Consider the following 13,704-nt stretch of genomic DNA (forward strand, 5'->3'; position numbering starts at 1 on the left):
AGTGTACATGCCACCATTTTAACAGGGATGGCTTCTCCCAAAGATGCCTGGGAATTTTAGCTGAGTGTGGAACTGAGATTTCTGCCTTGGGAATTTGTAGTAGGGATGGGGAAAGTGTGGCCCTCCAGATGTTGTTAGACTCCAGCTCCCATCAGCCCCAACTAGCATGGCCAGTGGTTAGGAATGATGGGAGTTGAAGTCTAGCCACATCTGGAGGGCCAGAGGTTCCCCAGTCCTAATTCATAGCTTCAGTCACCTTGCTTTCCACTATTTTGAATCTGCAGTGTGATTGCCTCACACCTTAAATTTGCTCAGACCCAAAAGCGTACAAACACTGCACAAAAAGTCCTGATTTTAGACTATTGTAGAAAATAATTGAGATATTGAGGACAGTAGAATAATTATTTTCCTGTACATTAATTCTGTTGTTTTTGAATTAACAGTGTTTGAAAGTCTGTGCCTTGGAGAACAAGTGAGACCCCTGCCACCTTCTCTCGTTTTGCTAACGGGCACCTAAGCTGCACATCCTCATGGCGTCTGACAGCTCAGTGGTCATCCAGTAGCTGGAGAACTGGGATGTTTACCTGGAAGTGCCTCATTCTTTGGGCTGTGCTGGTCACAGCCACACTGTCCACGGCAAGACCAGCACAAACTCTGCCTGAGCAAGGTAGGCATGCTAGTTAGCTGTACATTTGCTTCAGTTTTCAGTGGTATTTTTGTGCTCTTGGTGAATCAAAAGGAACGTGAATTGAATTGCCTTTAGTATTGCTCCAGAAATGTTCAGGAATAAATACATATTTTGTCCTATCTGCACGTGCAAGAACATTAAGAGTAAATGCACTCTGATTTTTTTTTTACATTTGAGTAACAGGCACAATTCAAGTAGATAAATAACTTAGTTTATAAGCTCTGCAATAAATGATGTGGGGGCTGAGAGATTACTCCCTATGTCTCTGTTAAATTGTTTGTTTTAAATTTAATTCTTATTTTCTGAAATAGAATTTTAGACATGCAGTTTCAAACAGCAAACAAACTACTTAACAAATTTGGGACACTTTGAAAGGAATTAGAGGGCTTTTAAAAATGAAAGAAAACATTAAAAGCTGTTTGTTTTGCAATCTGTTATCTGATGCATATATTTATTGCGAATCAAACTTAGGCTTGTGAATGTCTTGGATGTCTTCTATATGTCTGCCTTGGAGTCGGTAGGCTGTGGGTTGGTAGCTGGGATTTGCTGATCCTCTTGACTAAGCACGTTCTTCAAATGGTACCTTTGAAGAAGTTCTTCTATTTTAAGAGAAAGTCAGATCCTGTTCATGGCTGGCAGTAGATGAAATGGCACAGCAGAGGTTTGCACCTGGGTGGCTTTGGTCCATTTCTCCAGCTGGGGCTGTAGACAACTGTACCTCAATCTGTTCTCTGGCTGAGGTCAGTGGTTGAGGTCAGTGGAGCTTGAAAATGCTGCAGCAGAAGAGGGTTATCTCTGTTCATAAGGCAGAAGCATAGCATGTTCATTGGATTGAAGGGCCACTTTATAATGTCACTGCAAATTTGAATCTTATAACTGTCTCTGTTTCTGGGTCACCAATCCTTTTGGTCTGAGTTGAGCAGTTAAGTGTCTGGATCCTTGAGTTCCTAATCTGGTATCTTTAGAGAAGAACCTCGAGAGTCCAGATAAGGCAATCATGTAAAATAAAGTTAATCTTGTCTGTGCATTGTAGGAGCAAGTAGGATCAACAGTTGATTTTTCTCATGCCTGACTTATCTAGATTCTAATCTAAATGTATCTGAACCTTCAAATTAGAACATCAGGAATTCAGATAAACTGTGGAAATCAGTACTTAAAATCTTCATGTGACTACTATGCCTGTAAGATATTTAAATGAGAAAAAATTGATGATGGAAGGCAAGTGATCAGAAAGGTCATACTTGTGCAAATGATGAAAATTACATCTGCTTGTAAGTGTATATATGGTCAGGGCAGCAATTTAAGTATTTGCTTTGGGGTGAAATCTGAAGTAAGCTTGGGGAGGGTGTAATAGTTTGTGGGAAATGTGCCCTAATGATTCTGTGGTCTTTTTGCTCTTGGTTGCTGTCCGATAGGTAGGGCTACGAGTCCTTTAACACCAGCAGGTAAAGCTTTTTGTAGCATAAAGATCAATCCAATTCAGCCAATTCAGTTGCTCACAAACACGGCCAGCCTTCAAAAATGTTGGGACTTGATGCATCGCATTGAACTGGTGGCCACTTCTCACTGTTCAAGACCAGATACAACGCACTGCGCTCCTCTGCAGCTCCTGCTTCATGCCAAGGGAGAACATCCACATGAACAACCTGACCTCAGGGATGCAACACCTACCCTAGCTTTTGTGCTTTCCCCTCCCTTTCTCCTTGCTTTAGGTAGCACCTCGCCTAATCACTTGTTCTGGAGAACTGAAAGCTTCCTGCTATTTTGTGACATTTTGGCTAGGCCTAATAGATGCGGGTGGCGCTGTGGTCTAACCCACTGAGCCTAGGGCTTGCCGATCAAAAGGTTGGCGGTTCGAATCCCTACAACGAGGTGAGCTCCTGTTCAGTCCCAGCTCCTGCCAACCTAGCAGTTCGAAAGCACGTCAAGTGCAAGTAGATAAATAGGTACCGCTCTGGCGGGAAGGTAAACGGCGTTTTCGTGCGCTGCTCTGGTTCGCCAGAAGCGGCTTAGTCATGCTGGCCACATGACCCGGAAGCTGTATGCCAGCTCCCTCGACCAGTAAAGCAAGATGAGCGCCGCAAACCCAGAGTCGTTCACGACTGGACCTAACGGTCAGGGGTCCCTTTACCTTTACCTTTAATAGACACTGCCCAATGGTGAATTGTAGAGTTTTTGTTATTAGCTAACCCAGCTATCTCTTACTTTGAAATTTATTTATTACTTTGAAATTTCTTCTTTTTAAAAAACAACTTTTTAAAGCCTCCTCACACCTCAGTGGGAGACCTAATAGCTGTGGGGCTCCCACAAAGAGAAGAGAGCCCTCATATAATTAAGTCTCCTGGGGGTGCGTGCTCTTTAGTAGGCTCTCATACACTTCCTGCTTCTAAATGAGCCAGCTACTCAGAGTAGACCCATTAAAATTAATGGATATTACGAACAAGTGCTGCTTAGTTGGATACCACCCTCTGTTTTTTATCAATGCTTTTTTCTTTTGAAAACGGGACAAGTAAAAAAACCTCTGTGGTTACTCTGTATGTTAAGTTGCTGAAATGCGATGGTTGCCAATGCGTTGTTAAAGGGAGAAGGCTGGAAGTTTCAATATTTCCACCCTGTCCCCACTCCATCGGTCACTTGTCCACCTCACAAAACCACCCTCCTTGGAGAGCAAACCAGAGGAGACTTTATTTGGGCCTCCCCTGCTGCTCTTTCCTGACAGTCTTGGGCCTCCCTCGTGTTATTTCAGCCACACTGAGCTATCCTGCCTTTCACATAAGAGCAGGCCAGGCCAGCTGTCTGTACAGTGGTACCTTGGGTTAAGAACTTAATTCGTTCTGGAGGTCTGTTCTTTTTAAAAATATATATATTTATTGGTTTTTATAAAACAAAAACAACTACAACATAATCAAACATAAACATAACAATACAATTATTTAAAAATAAACCTACAATAAAAACATATCTACAATAAAAACTAACCTAGAACAACAACCACAATAAAGAAACAATAAATCTCATTAATTATAACGTAATAACTGTCCTTCACATTGTAAATTGACTTCCTCCTGACTCCTCTTCCTGCGTTCTTTGTCTATCATCTTTAGTAACTTCTAAACATCTTACAAAACCTTATTTACCATAAAAATCACCTAATTAATTAATTTTAACTGTTATCTTAAAATATTTCATCTATCTCAAACACTTAACCTATCTCTGCATCTACTGTCTAGCTTTCCTTCCAAGTTATATCTAATTATAAACCATACAATATTTTTTTTTAATACAATTTGAATTTCTTCCCTTCTTCTTCCACCACGTCGTCCCTCTGGTCACAAAGTTTCCCAGTCATCTCTGCGAGCTCCATGTAGTCTATCATTTTCATCTGCCATTCTTCAATCGTTGGAATAACTTCTGTCTTCCAGTTTTTAGCTATCAAAATTCTAGCTGCTGTTGTGGCATACATAAATAAAGTTCTATCACATTTTGGGATTTCTTGGCCTAGGATGCCCAGTAAAAAGGCTTCTGGTTTCTTTTTAAATGTGTTTTTCAACACCTTCTTCATTTCATTATAAATATTTTCCCAGAAGTCTTTTACCTTTGGGCACGTCCATCACATATGGAAAAAAGTTCCTTCTGCTTCTTTACATTTCCAGCACTTATTATTTTGACCATGATAAATTTTTGCCAGTTTAACAGGTGTCAAATACCATCTATACATCATCTTCATTATATTTTCCCTAAGCAAATTACATGCTGAAAATTTTATACCAGTTTCCCACAATTTTTCCCAATCCTCCAACATAATGTTGTGCCCCACATCCCTTGCCCAATCTATCATTGTTGATTTTACCATTTCATCTTTAGTATGCCACTCAAGCAGTAAATTGTACATTCTGGAAAGATTTTTAATCTTTGGCTCTCTGGAGGTCTGTTCTTAACCTGAAACCATTCTTAACCTGAGGTACCACTTTAGCTAATGGGACCGCCCACTGCCGCCACTGCGTGATTTCTGTTCTCATCCTGAAGCAAAGTTCTCAACCCGAAGTACTGGGTTAGCGGAGTTTGTAACCCGAAGTGTTTATAACCTGAGGTACCACTGTATACACACAAATGGGGTTGTCGCCAACTAACTTCTGCTCAGAGTAAACCCATTTAAATCAGTGAACCTAAGTCCGTCAAATTCATTAACTCCAATGGGTCTCCTCTGAGTAGCACTGTAGGCAACCCACATAGACATTCACAAGCTACAACATTTTCAGTTAATATTGAAAGTATTCACACTAAAAAAGTATTCTCAACTAAAAATAATAATATTATTTTGCTTTTCATCTTGAATAATGTTGGTTTTGCCCTAGCTGTGTATCCGTACCCTTTATTTTCCCATTCTGCAGCAGTGGCAGGAACAGCAGCTGCTTCTCATTGCACCATTCTCATTCTGGCAGCTCTTCTCATGCACCTGTCTTCATCAGCCCAGTGTCCTCCTGCTGCTTTGGACTACAACTCCCATGAGCTCCAGCCAGGACAGCTTAGCAGCAGGGGCTGCTGGGAGTTGTGGTTCAAAACGTCAGAAGGACTTCAGCTGGAGGAAGGCTGCCGCAGAAAATGCTAATTATTCACGGAAACAAGAACGTAGTGAAGCTGCCTTATACTGAGTCGTATGGCTGGTCTGTCTAGCTCAGTATCACCAGTGCCTTCCCTGAGTGGCAGTGACTCTCCAGAACGGGTATATTCTCAGCCCTACATTGAGACCTTCTGAGATGGCTGTGTACCACTAAGCGACATCCCATCCCCAACTCATTTAGAACAGCTGAGTAGAAAGAATAAAGGATCACATTCAAGCGGTCTATTGGTTATTAACTCTATTCTAGCTCTTATTCTGTTGCAAATTTGCTTGGGAATTTAATATTTGTTTGTTAATAAAAATGATGAATCACCTTTTTGTCCACATGGCCCCCCAGGTGAGGGAATTGCGTTCCACATCAGTGGCAGCCAGTGCCGGGGGGGGGGGGGGGAGTTCTCAAGGGCCACCTCTGCACGCACGCACCAATCTGGACCCTAAGTTCACCAGGCTTGAGTTGGAGTTGCTACAATTCTTTTGTGTGGCTGCTTGGGCAGAAGACTAGCTGCTTTCCTTTTCTTATTGTGGGTCTCAAAAGTCTCTCAAATAGTCCTCTCCCCACCAGCCTAATTCTGTACCTCTAAAGATCAAAGCATAGGCTTGGCCCCTGTAACTTCAGTAATTCACGGGGGCAAGTTTGCGTGTGTCTGGGGGAGAGTCAAGAGAGGAACATGAGCTGGACCAAGGCTAGAGAGCATCAGTTACTGATTTGTGTTTGGTGCTGTGATTAAAGGTGAGGCTGTGTTCAGGGGAGACTCCAAATGTGGGGAAAGAAAGCAGTTTCTGAGTTGCCCAAAGGTCAGAGATTGTGCTTAGCAGCTGGGACAATGTTTTGACAATTCTCCTCTTCTTGTGGGCCTTGGAGAGTAGTCTGCTGGTCTATAGCTTACCTGGAGATAAGTGAGGTCAGTGGCAGTACCTGTCATTAGCCCTATCCTGGACACATTTCAGGCCTCCTTCCTCTGATTCACAGCTTTCTGGAATCCTTTCTTGGACCATGGCTATGTGCCTTGAAAGCCAGCAGCCTGACGGTTTGTGGATTCTGGAAAACATCACACTAGCCGACATATGGTGTGGTTTTTTCCATGTCATTTAGCATTAATGCAGCTTACTATACAGGTGATACTCGAAAAATTAGAATAGCGTGGAAAAGTTCATTTATTTCAGGAATTCAACTTAAAAGGTGAAACTAACATATGAGATAGACTCATGACATGCAAAGTGAGATTTGTCAAGCCTTATATGTTATAATTGTGATGATTATAGTGTACAGCTGATGAAAACCCCAAATTCACAATCTCAGAAAATTAGAATATGGTGAAAAGGTGCAGTACTCAATCCATAACATCTGCAAAGGGTTCCTGAGCCTTTAAATGGTCTCCCAGTCTGGGTCAGTAGGAATCACAATCATGGCTAAGGCTGCTGACCTGACAGTTGTGCAGAAAACCATCATTGAGACCCTCCATAAGGAGGGAAAGCCTCAAAAGGCAATTGCAGAAGAAGTTGGATGTTCCCAAAGTGCTGTATCAAAGCACATTAATGGAAAGTTATGCAAAGGGGAAAGTGTGGAAGAAAAAGGTGTACAAGCATCAGGGATGACTGCAGCCTTGAGAGGATTGTCAGGAAAAGACCATTCAGATGTGTTGGGGACTTTCACAGAGTGGACTGAGGCTGGAGTTAGTGCATGAAGAGCCACCACACACGGACGGATCCTGGAGATGGGCTTCAAATGTCGTATTCCTCTTGTCAAGCCACTCCTGAACAAGAAACAATGTCAGAAGCATCTTACCTGGGCTAAAGAAAAAGAGAACTGGTCTGTTGCTCAGTGGTCCCAAGTCCTCTTTTCTGATGAGAGCAATTTTGCATCTCATTGGAAACCAAGGACCCAGAGTCTGGAGGAAGAATGGGGAGGCACACAATGCCAGATGCTTGAAGTCCAGTGTGAAGTTTCCACAGTCAGTGTTGATTTGGGGAGCCATGTCATCTGCTGGTGTTGGTCCACCGTGCTTCATTAAGTCCAGGGTCAACGCAGCCGTCTACCAGGAGATTTTGGAACACTTCGTGCTTCCTTCCGCAGATGAGCTTTATGGGGATGCTGACTTCATTTTCAAGCAGGACTTGGCACCTGTCCACACTGCCAAAAGTACCAAAACCTGGTTCAATGCCCATGGGATTACTGTGCTTGATTGGCCAGCAAACTCGCTTGACCTGAACCCCATAGAGAATCTATGGGGCATTGCCAAGAGAAAGATGAGAGATATGAGACCGAGCAATGCAGAAGAGCTGAAGGCTGCTATTGAAGCATCCTGGTCTTCCATAACACCTCAGCAGTGCCACAGGCCGATAGCATCCATGCCATGCTGCACTGAGGCAGTAATTGATGCAGAAGGGGCCCAAACCAAGTACTGAGTACATATGCATGCTTCTACTTTTCAGAGGTCCAATATTGTTCTATTTGCAATCCTTGTTTTGTTGATTTCATTTAATATTCTAATTTTATGAGATTGTGAATTTGGGGTTTTCATCAGCTGTACGCCATAATCATCATAATTATAACGAATAAAGGCTTGACATCTCTCGCTTTGCATGTCATGAGTCTATTTCATGTTAGTTTCACCTTTTAAGTTGAATTCCTGAAATAAATGTACTTTTCCACGATATTCTAATTTTACGAGTATCACCTGTATGTGGGAATATCTATTCTATTAATCTCATATAAATGTGAGCAGTTTGTAATATTGGCATGTACCTTGTGTGGTGATCTTCCTTCTTTTTAAAGGGTACCTTTATTTCTTTCTCCTCCAACTCCTTTTTGTTTGCATGGTTTCAGCAGGCTGTTTGGACTTGTGCCAGCTGGTTTCTGTGGCACAGGCAGATGCCCAGTGGGCAGCTGGGACAGGGGGTGTTATGTATACAGTCCTTGCAGAGTAAATATTTCTTCTGGACTGGAAATTTGAGATGATGTGGAGTATTCAGCATGCCTTCCCCTGTCAATAAGCTTATTCTCAGTTGGATCTTGCCCCTAGATAACCCTGCTCCAAAACCCTCTCTAACCCTTTCTACAAAGTATATTTAACTATTTCCAAATCTTAAGAGATGCCCATATATGGTCGTTTCCTGCTGCCACACTAAACAAGAAATGTGGAAAGTGCATGCGAAAGGACCGCTTAGCAAAGAAACCGCATTTCCTTCCTTTGGCACTGAGATGCGGGTTGCCCAACCTATGTCAGGCATGGGGAGCCCACCAGAGGTCGTTCAACAACAACTCCCATAATAAGCCCAGCAGGGATGGCCAGTGGCCAGGGATGATGGGTGTTGTAGTCCAACAACATAGGGAGACCACCTTGTGGACTGCCCCGTGCTAAGCTTAGGAAGGCAGCTTTGTTCCATGTTCCCTAGGCAGTAAGTCTCCCAGTTCAATAAGGACTTAATGATCTTACAGATCTTAATGATCTTAAGATGGTAATGTATATTGATTGCTGCATTTGAAGTAAGTGAGACAAGCCAGCTCTGTTGCATTTGGGGGGCTGCTGCTGATTCTGCTGAGTAAAGACACGGGTGTCTCTCCCAGAGTCCTGCCACTGAGCTCAAGCCATGGAGTCCATGGTAGAAGGGACCTCTGCAGGGGCCCATGAGCCATGATATGCCATAAAACATGAGAAAGGTACTGGAAGCCATGCCTGTATGTTGTTGTCGTTCAGTCGTGTCCGACTCTTCGTGACCCCATGGACCAGAGCACGCCAGGCACACCTATCTTTCACTGCCTCTCGCAGTTTGGCCAAACTCATGTTAGTAGCTTCGAGAACATGCCTCGAGAACATGCCTCTATATGCCTGTATAGAGAAGTCTATAAAAAGTAATGTCCACGAGAGTGATAGGCCAGTCTCTTCTCAACCACTCTTCCTTCAAATTCATCCTATTATTTATTCATGTATTTATTTACTGCTCCTTCTGCTGTTTTTGTATACTACACTTCAGCCACAAAGTCTCCCAAAGCAGAGACTTGCATAGTGAAATACAAAAAAATAAAAGTGGAACAGATCAATCAAAGCACTGTGAAGCAGCAAAACCCCAAACGGGGGATTGATTAACATGAAGATTTCCCAGGCTCAGGGATCAAGGCATGCACACACAAACCCCTTTCCCAAGTACATTTTTTACTATTGTCCCTCACTCAATTTCTTCAACCTCTCACGGGAAATTTTGCCCATGAGAAGACTTCAGTGTCTGTCTGTATTTTCCTTTCTATCACTTTCTAAACACGCACATGATCTTGTGGAGTCGTTCACAGTGTTGAATTTGGAAACATGGGGTTGTGTTCCACATCATCACGTGTGACGGTGGAGCATGCATAAGCCCATTATGCCCCCATTATGCTCTGCCCCCCATTTCCGCCCCTTTTTCTGACCATTTCTCGGACTGAACAATGGGAGCTCACCCTGTCGTGGGGATTCGAACCGCCGACCTTCTGATCGGCAAGCCCTAGGCTCAGTTGCTTAGACCACAGCTCCACCCGCATCTATTAGGCCTAGCCAAAATGTCTCCTCCTGCACATGCCCCATGCCCTCCCATTGCACAAGTGGAAATCCAGAACCAGACCTTGCACTGACAGGACAGTTGCTTAGCATTACAGGCTACCACTAATTTGCACGCGTCAAACTGACACACAACTGTTTGATGCGTGTAAATCAGTGGTAGCCTGTAATGCTAAGCAACTGTCCTGTAGTGCAAGGATTTCCACCTGTGCAATGGGAGGGCATGGGGCATGTGCAGGAGGAGACAAGGGTGGGAAAGTCCCATTCTGCAAATGGAAACACTTGCACAACATTAGACACAAGCCCAGCCACTATGTCCAATGGATGATCAGTTGAGCCAAACTTTGTCCTTGCAGTTCCTTTGCAGAGGACTAGGGCATACTCAATAGGAGTATAGCGTCTAGATCAATGGAGGTAATAGTACCACTATATTCTGCTCTGGTCAGACCTCACCTGGAATACTGTGTCCAGTTCTGGCACCACAGTTCAAGAAGGATACTGACAAACTGGAACGTGTCCAGAAGAGGGCAACCAAAATGGTCAGAGGCCTGGAAACAATGCCTTATGAGGGACGGCTTAGGGAGCTGGGTATGTTTAGCCTGGAGAAGAGAAGGTTAAGGGGTGATATGATAGCCATGTTCAAATATATAAAAGGATGTCATATAGAGGAGAGTGAATGGTTGTTTTCTGCTGCTCCAGAGAAGCGGACACGGGGCAATGGATTCAAACTACAAGAAAGAAGATTCCACCTAAACATTAGGAAGAACTTCCTGACAGTGAGAGCAGTTCGGCAGTGGAATTTGCTACCAAGGAGTGTGGTGGAGTCTCCTTCTTTGGAGGTCTTTAAGCGGAGGCTTGACAGCCATCTGTCAGGAATGCTTTGATGGTGTTTCCTGCTTGGCAGGGGGTTGGACTGGATGGCCCTTGGGGTCTCTTCCAACTCTAGGATTCTATGTCCTGCTGTACTCTCCATTTGCAAAGTACCGTAGGAATAATAGTGGCTTGGTTCAAAGGCTTGTCCTGTGGATGAATACAAAGAGCATAAGTACGTTTGCAAAATGAGAAAGAAGTATTCTAAGTGACTAAGGTCAGAAAAACTGGAATTCAGTCTCCCCTGCAGGATCTAAAAGGAGCTTTCAGTGCTTTAGATCTCTCTTGCAGCAGGTTTTGTGTATAGAGTGGACTACTGTGTTAAGAGTATTGTGGTTAAGTATTTAGATCTCATAACTATTTCACTCTCTCTCTCTCTCTCTCTCTCTCTCTCTCTCTCTCTTGCATGCATGCACAGCTACAGCAAAGTCTGTGCTTGTTTCATGCACACCTAAGTACCATATCTTCCAATATGAAGCAGCCCAGAACTGAGAAACCGTCTTCCAGTGCTGCACTCATGCGCTCGAAAAAGTGCAGCCCCAAATCCCAGCAGCCATTTGGGCTGCTGTCCTCTTGCAATAAAAAATTGGATGTCCCACCCCCCACCCCCTCGGCAGTTGATGGGTATGAAGTACATGAGCCCATATAATTATTTACAACGGTGGTGTTGTTTTTAAAAAAAATGCTTTCTACCTTCAGAATCTGTATCAGGTACGGTAGGTCAAGACAGAAACTTGCCCAATCAAAGGGTGGAGGTGGACCGAGGCCATATGTGTGTCTTCCTCTGCCTCTCCCAGGCTCCACTCCCTTAGCCCAAAGACTGTGATTCTCAAAGAGCCAACCCCCTGACCTGCAGTCTGTCGCGTTTGCCTAGCATGCTCCCTATGCCATTGGACACAGAGGGAAGCACTTGGTTCCTCTGGAATGGCACCTGCAAGGGTTGTAATTCAGGCTTTGCAGGGTCCAGACCAGCACCATTGCATTCTGTAGACTGTGATAGGGGATGGGAAGGGGGAGTAATTGAGTTTTGTTTCAATTTGAATGTGAATCCACCTCATTTGCACTTCCTAAAACAATTCAAACAAAAATGTGTCTATCCCTTGAATTGCTGTGAAGTTTTTCAAACCAAAAGGTGTCTAGAAGTCCATATACCTGTATTAGTGGAAAGTGTGCATAATATGTGTTTATTAGTGAAAATAACAAGCAAAAAAAGCATTATATTGAGGGAATGCAGCTTGCAAAAAGTGTATACAGTGGTACCTCGGGTTACATACACTTCAGGTTACAGACTCCGCTAACCCAGAAATAACGCTTCAGGTTAAGAACTTTGCTTCAGGATAAGAACAGAGATCGTGCTCTAGCAGCGCAGCGGCAGCGGGAGGCCCCCATTAGCTAAAGTGGTGCTTCAGGTTGAGAACAGTTTCAGGTTAAGAACGGAGCTCCGGAACGAATTAAGTACGTAACCAGAGGTACCACTGTATTAAGGAAGGCTGCATACAAAAATGTGTATTAAGAGCAATGTGCCATTAAAATGCCTGTAAACCTGGAGGGTTGCACATCGCCATTTAGATTTCTCCTCTTCCCTGAATCTCTTCCCTGCCCTCTAGATGTTTTGGGACTACAACTTCCATCTCCCTGACCACTGGTCCTGTTAGCAAGGGATGATGGGAGTTGTAGTCCCAAAACATCTGACTGCCACTTTTCCTATGCCTGGTCTAATTCCTTTTTAAAGCCATCTGAGCTAATGTTCGTCACTACATTCTTGTGGCCGGCAAATGCCATCAAGTAAGCGCTGCACCTGTTGCCAAAGGACACCCTGGTTTACACAGGGACACAGTTGTGGCCTCACTGCTGCATGAAACATGTGCCTTGAGCATCATCCCCAGTGCTTCACAGGTAGGCAAGCTGCTTTCAGGGAAGGTTACTCACCATGCGAACCTCTCGTGGAGTAATGGCTAATAGGCTTCCAGGGAAGCCCCAAAAACCCACTGGGTGTCCCAGAACACAGTTGAAAAACCTGTTTATCAAACAAGAAGTTGGCTTGCAGATGTGAGTGCCCTAAAAAACAGATGAGCCCTAGGAATAAGCAGGATGTCAAACACAGGCAGGGGCCACCCTCTGTTCATGAGAACCTGAAAGGTTCTTGAACACACACACACACACACACACACACGCATACACACCTGGCAATAAGGGATCCATTCCCACATAATTTGGACCGTCACTCCTGCTCCAACTCTTGTGAACTTTTGTTTGCACTTGAGCTCCTGCTCTTGCGCACTCTCGTGTGTTCAACAACTTTCCCTTCATTAATATTTGGCCAGAGGCTGGAATTTTATAAACCAGACCGTGTCCATGCTATAATGTGGGGAGACGGTGTCGTGGGGGGGGGAGCCGAGGGAAGGATGCCCTCCAGCAGGACAACTTAAACCACTGAAAACTGCTTGCCATAACTTAGAAACAGAGGTTGTGTGCATGAGTCTCTGTGTAAGAGGAGCGGGGGGGGGGGGGCTTGGATAAGGCACTCTGCAGCAGCTTCCCAGCAAACAGATCATCAGCTAGCCTTGAGGAAAGGCAATTGGGAGGGGACTCCCCCCCCCCCAAAGAGGCCTGTCCCCAGAGGCCCAGTAAGCACTCTCCTGTTGGGATTAGCAGAGCTGTTGGGCATGTGTGTACTTTTTCTTCAGGAAATACCTTTAGTAAGCCCTGGTGGGGTTCCCATGGCAACCGGCAAGGGGACCTGCTTATCTCAGCCATTCAGTTCTTTATTGTTGGCGCATCTCTTTGTTGGCCGCATTATTGCAATCTGCCATGGCAAATAACAGCAGTTTGCACTATTTTGTGAGGCCTTGAATGCAGAAGGGTGGGGGTTTGGGGGTATTTTTTAAACATTCAGATGGCTTAGTCTGGCGCAGGGCCATTTGCATGCAAAAAAGTAAAAATCTGTTCCTGAAAAATGCCTGTATTGGGGCCCTGGATAAATACTGAAAGAC

At 44.2% G+C, this 13,704-nt stretch overlaps 1 protein-coding gene across 4 annotated transcripts in view; it reads left to right on the forward strand.

The window, feature by feature from the left end:
* Positions 1 to 447: 447 nt before the first annotated feature.
* The window catches only part of FGFR1 (fibroblast growth factor receptor 1), a 76,049-nt gene continuing 62,792 nt past the window's right edge, over positions 448 to 13,704 (forward strand). For 2 of the 4 annotated variants that reach the window (XM_033171885.1, XM_033171887.1), the window contains exon 1: positions 448 to 667. In XM_033171885.1, the coding sequence (XP_033027776.1) occupies positions 577 to 667 (91 nt within the window). In that variant the 5' untranslated portion in view covers positions 448 to 576. The remainder of the gene's footprint in view (positions 668 to 13,704) is intronic. The other 2 variants (XM_033171888.1, XM_033171886.1) reach the window with 2 other exon arrangements.

This window comes from Lacerta agilis, chromosome 15 (assembly GCF_009819535.1).
Source record: "Lacerta agilis isolate rLacAgi1 chromosome 15, rLacAgi1.pri, whole genome shotgun sequence".
Lineage (NCBI taxonomy): Eukaryota > Metazoa > Chordata > Lepidosauria > Squamata > Lacertidae > Lacerta > Lacerta agilis.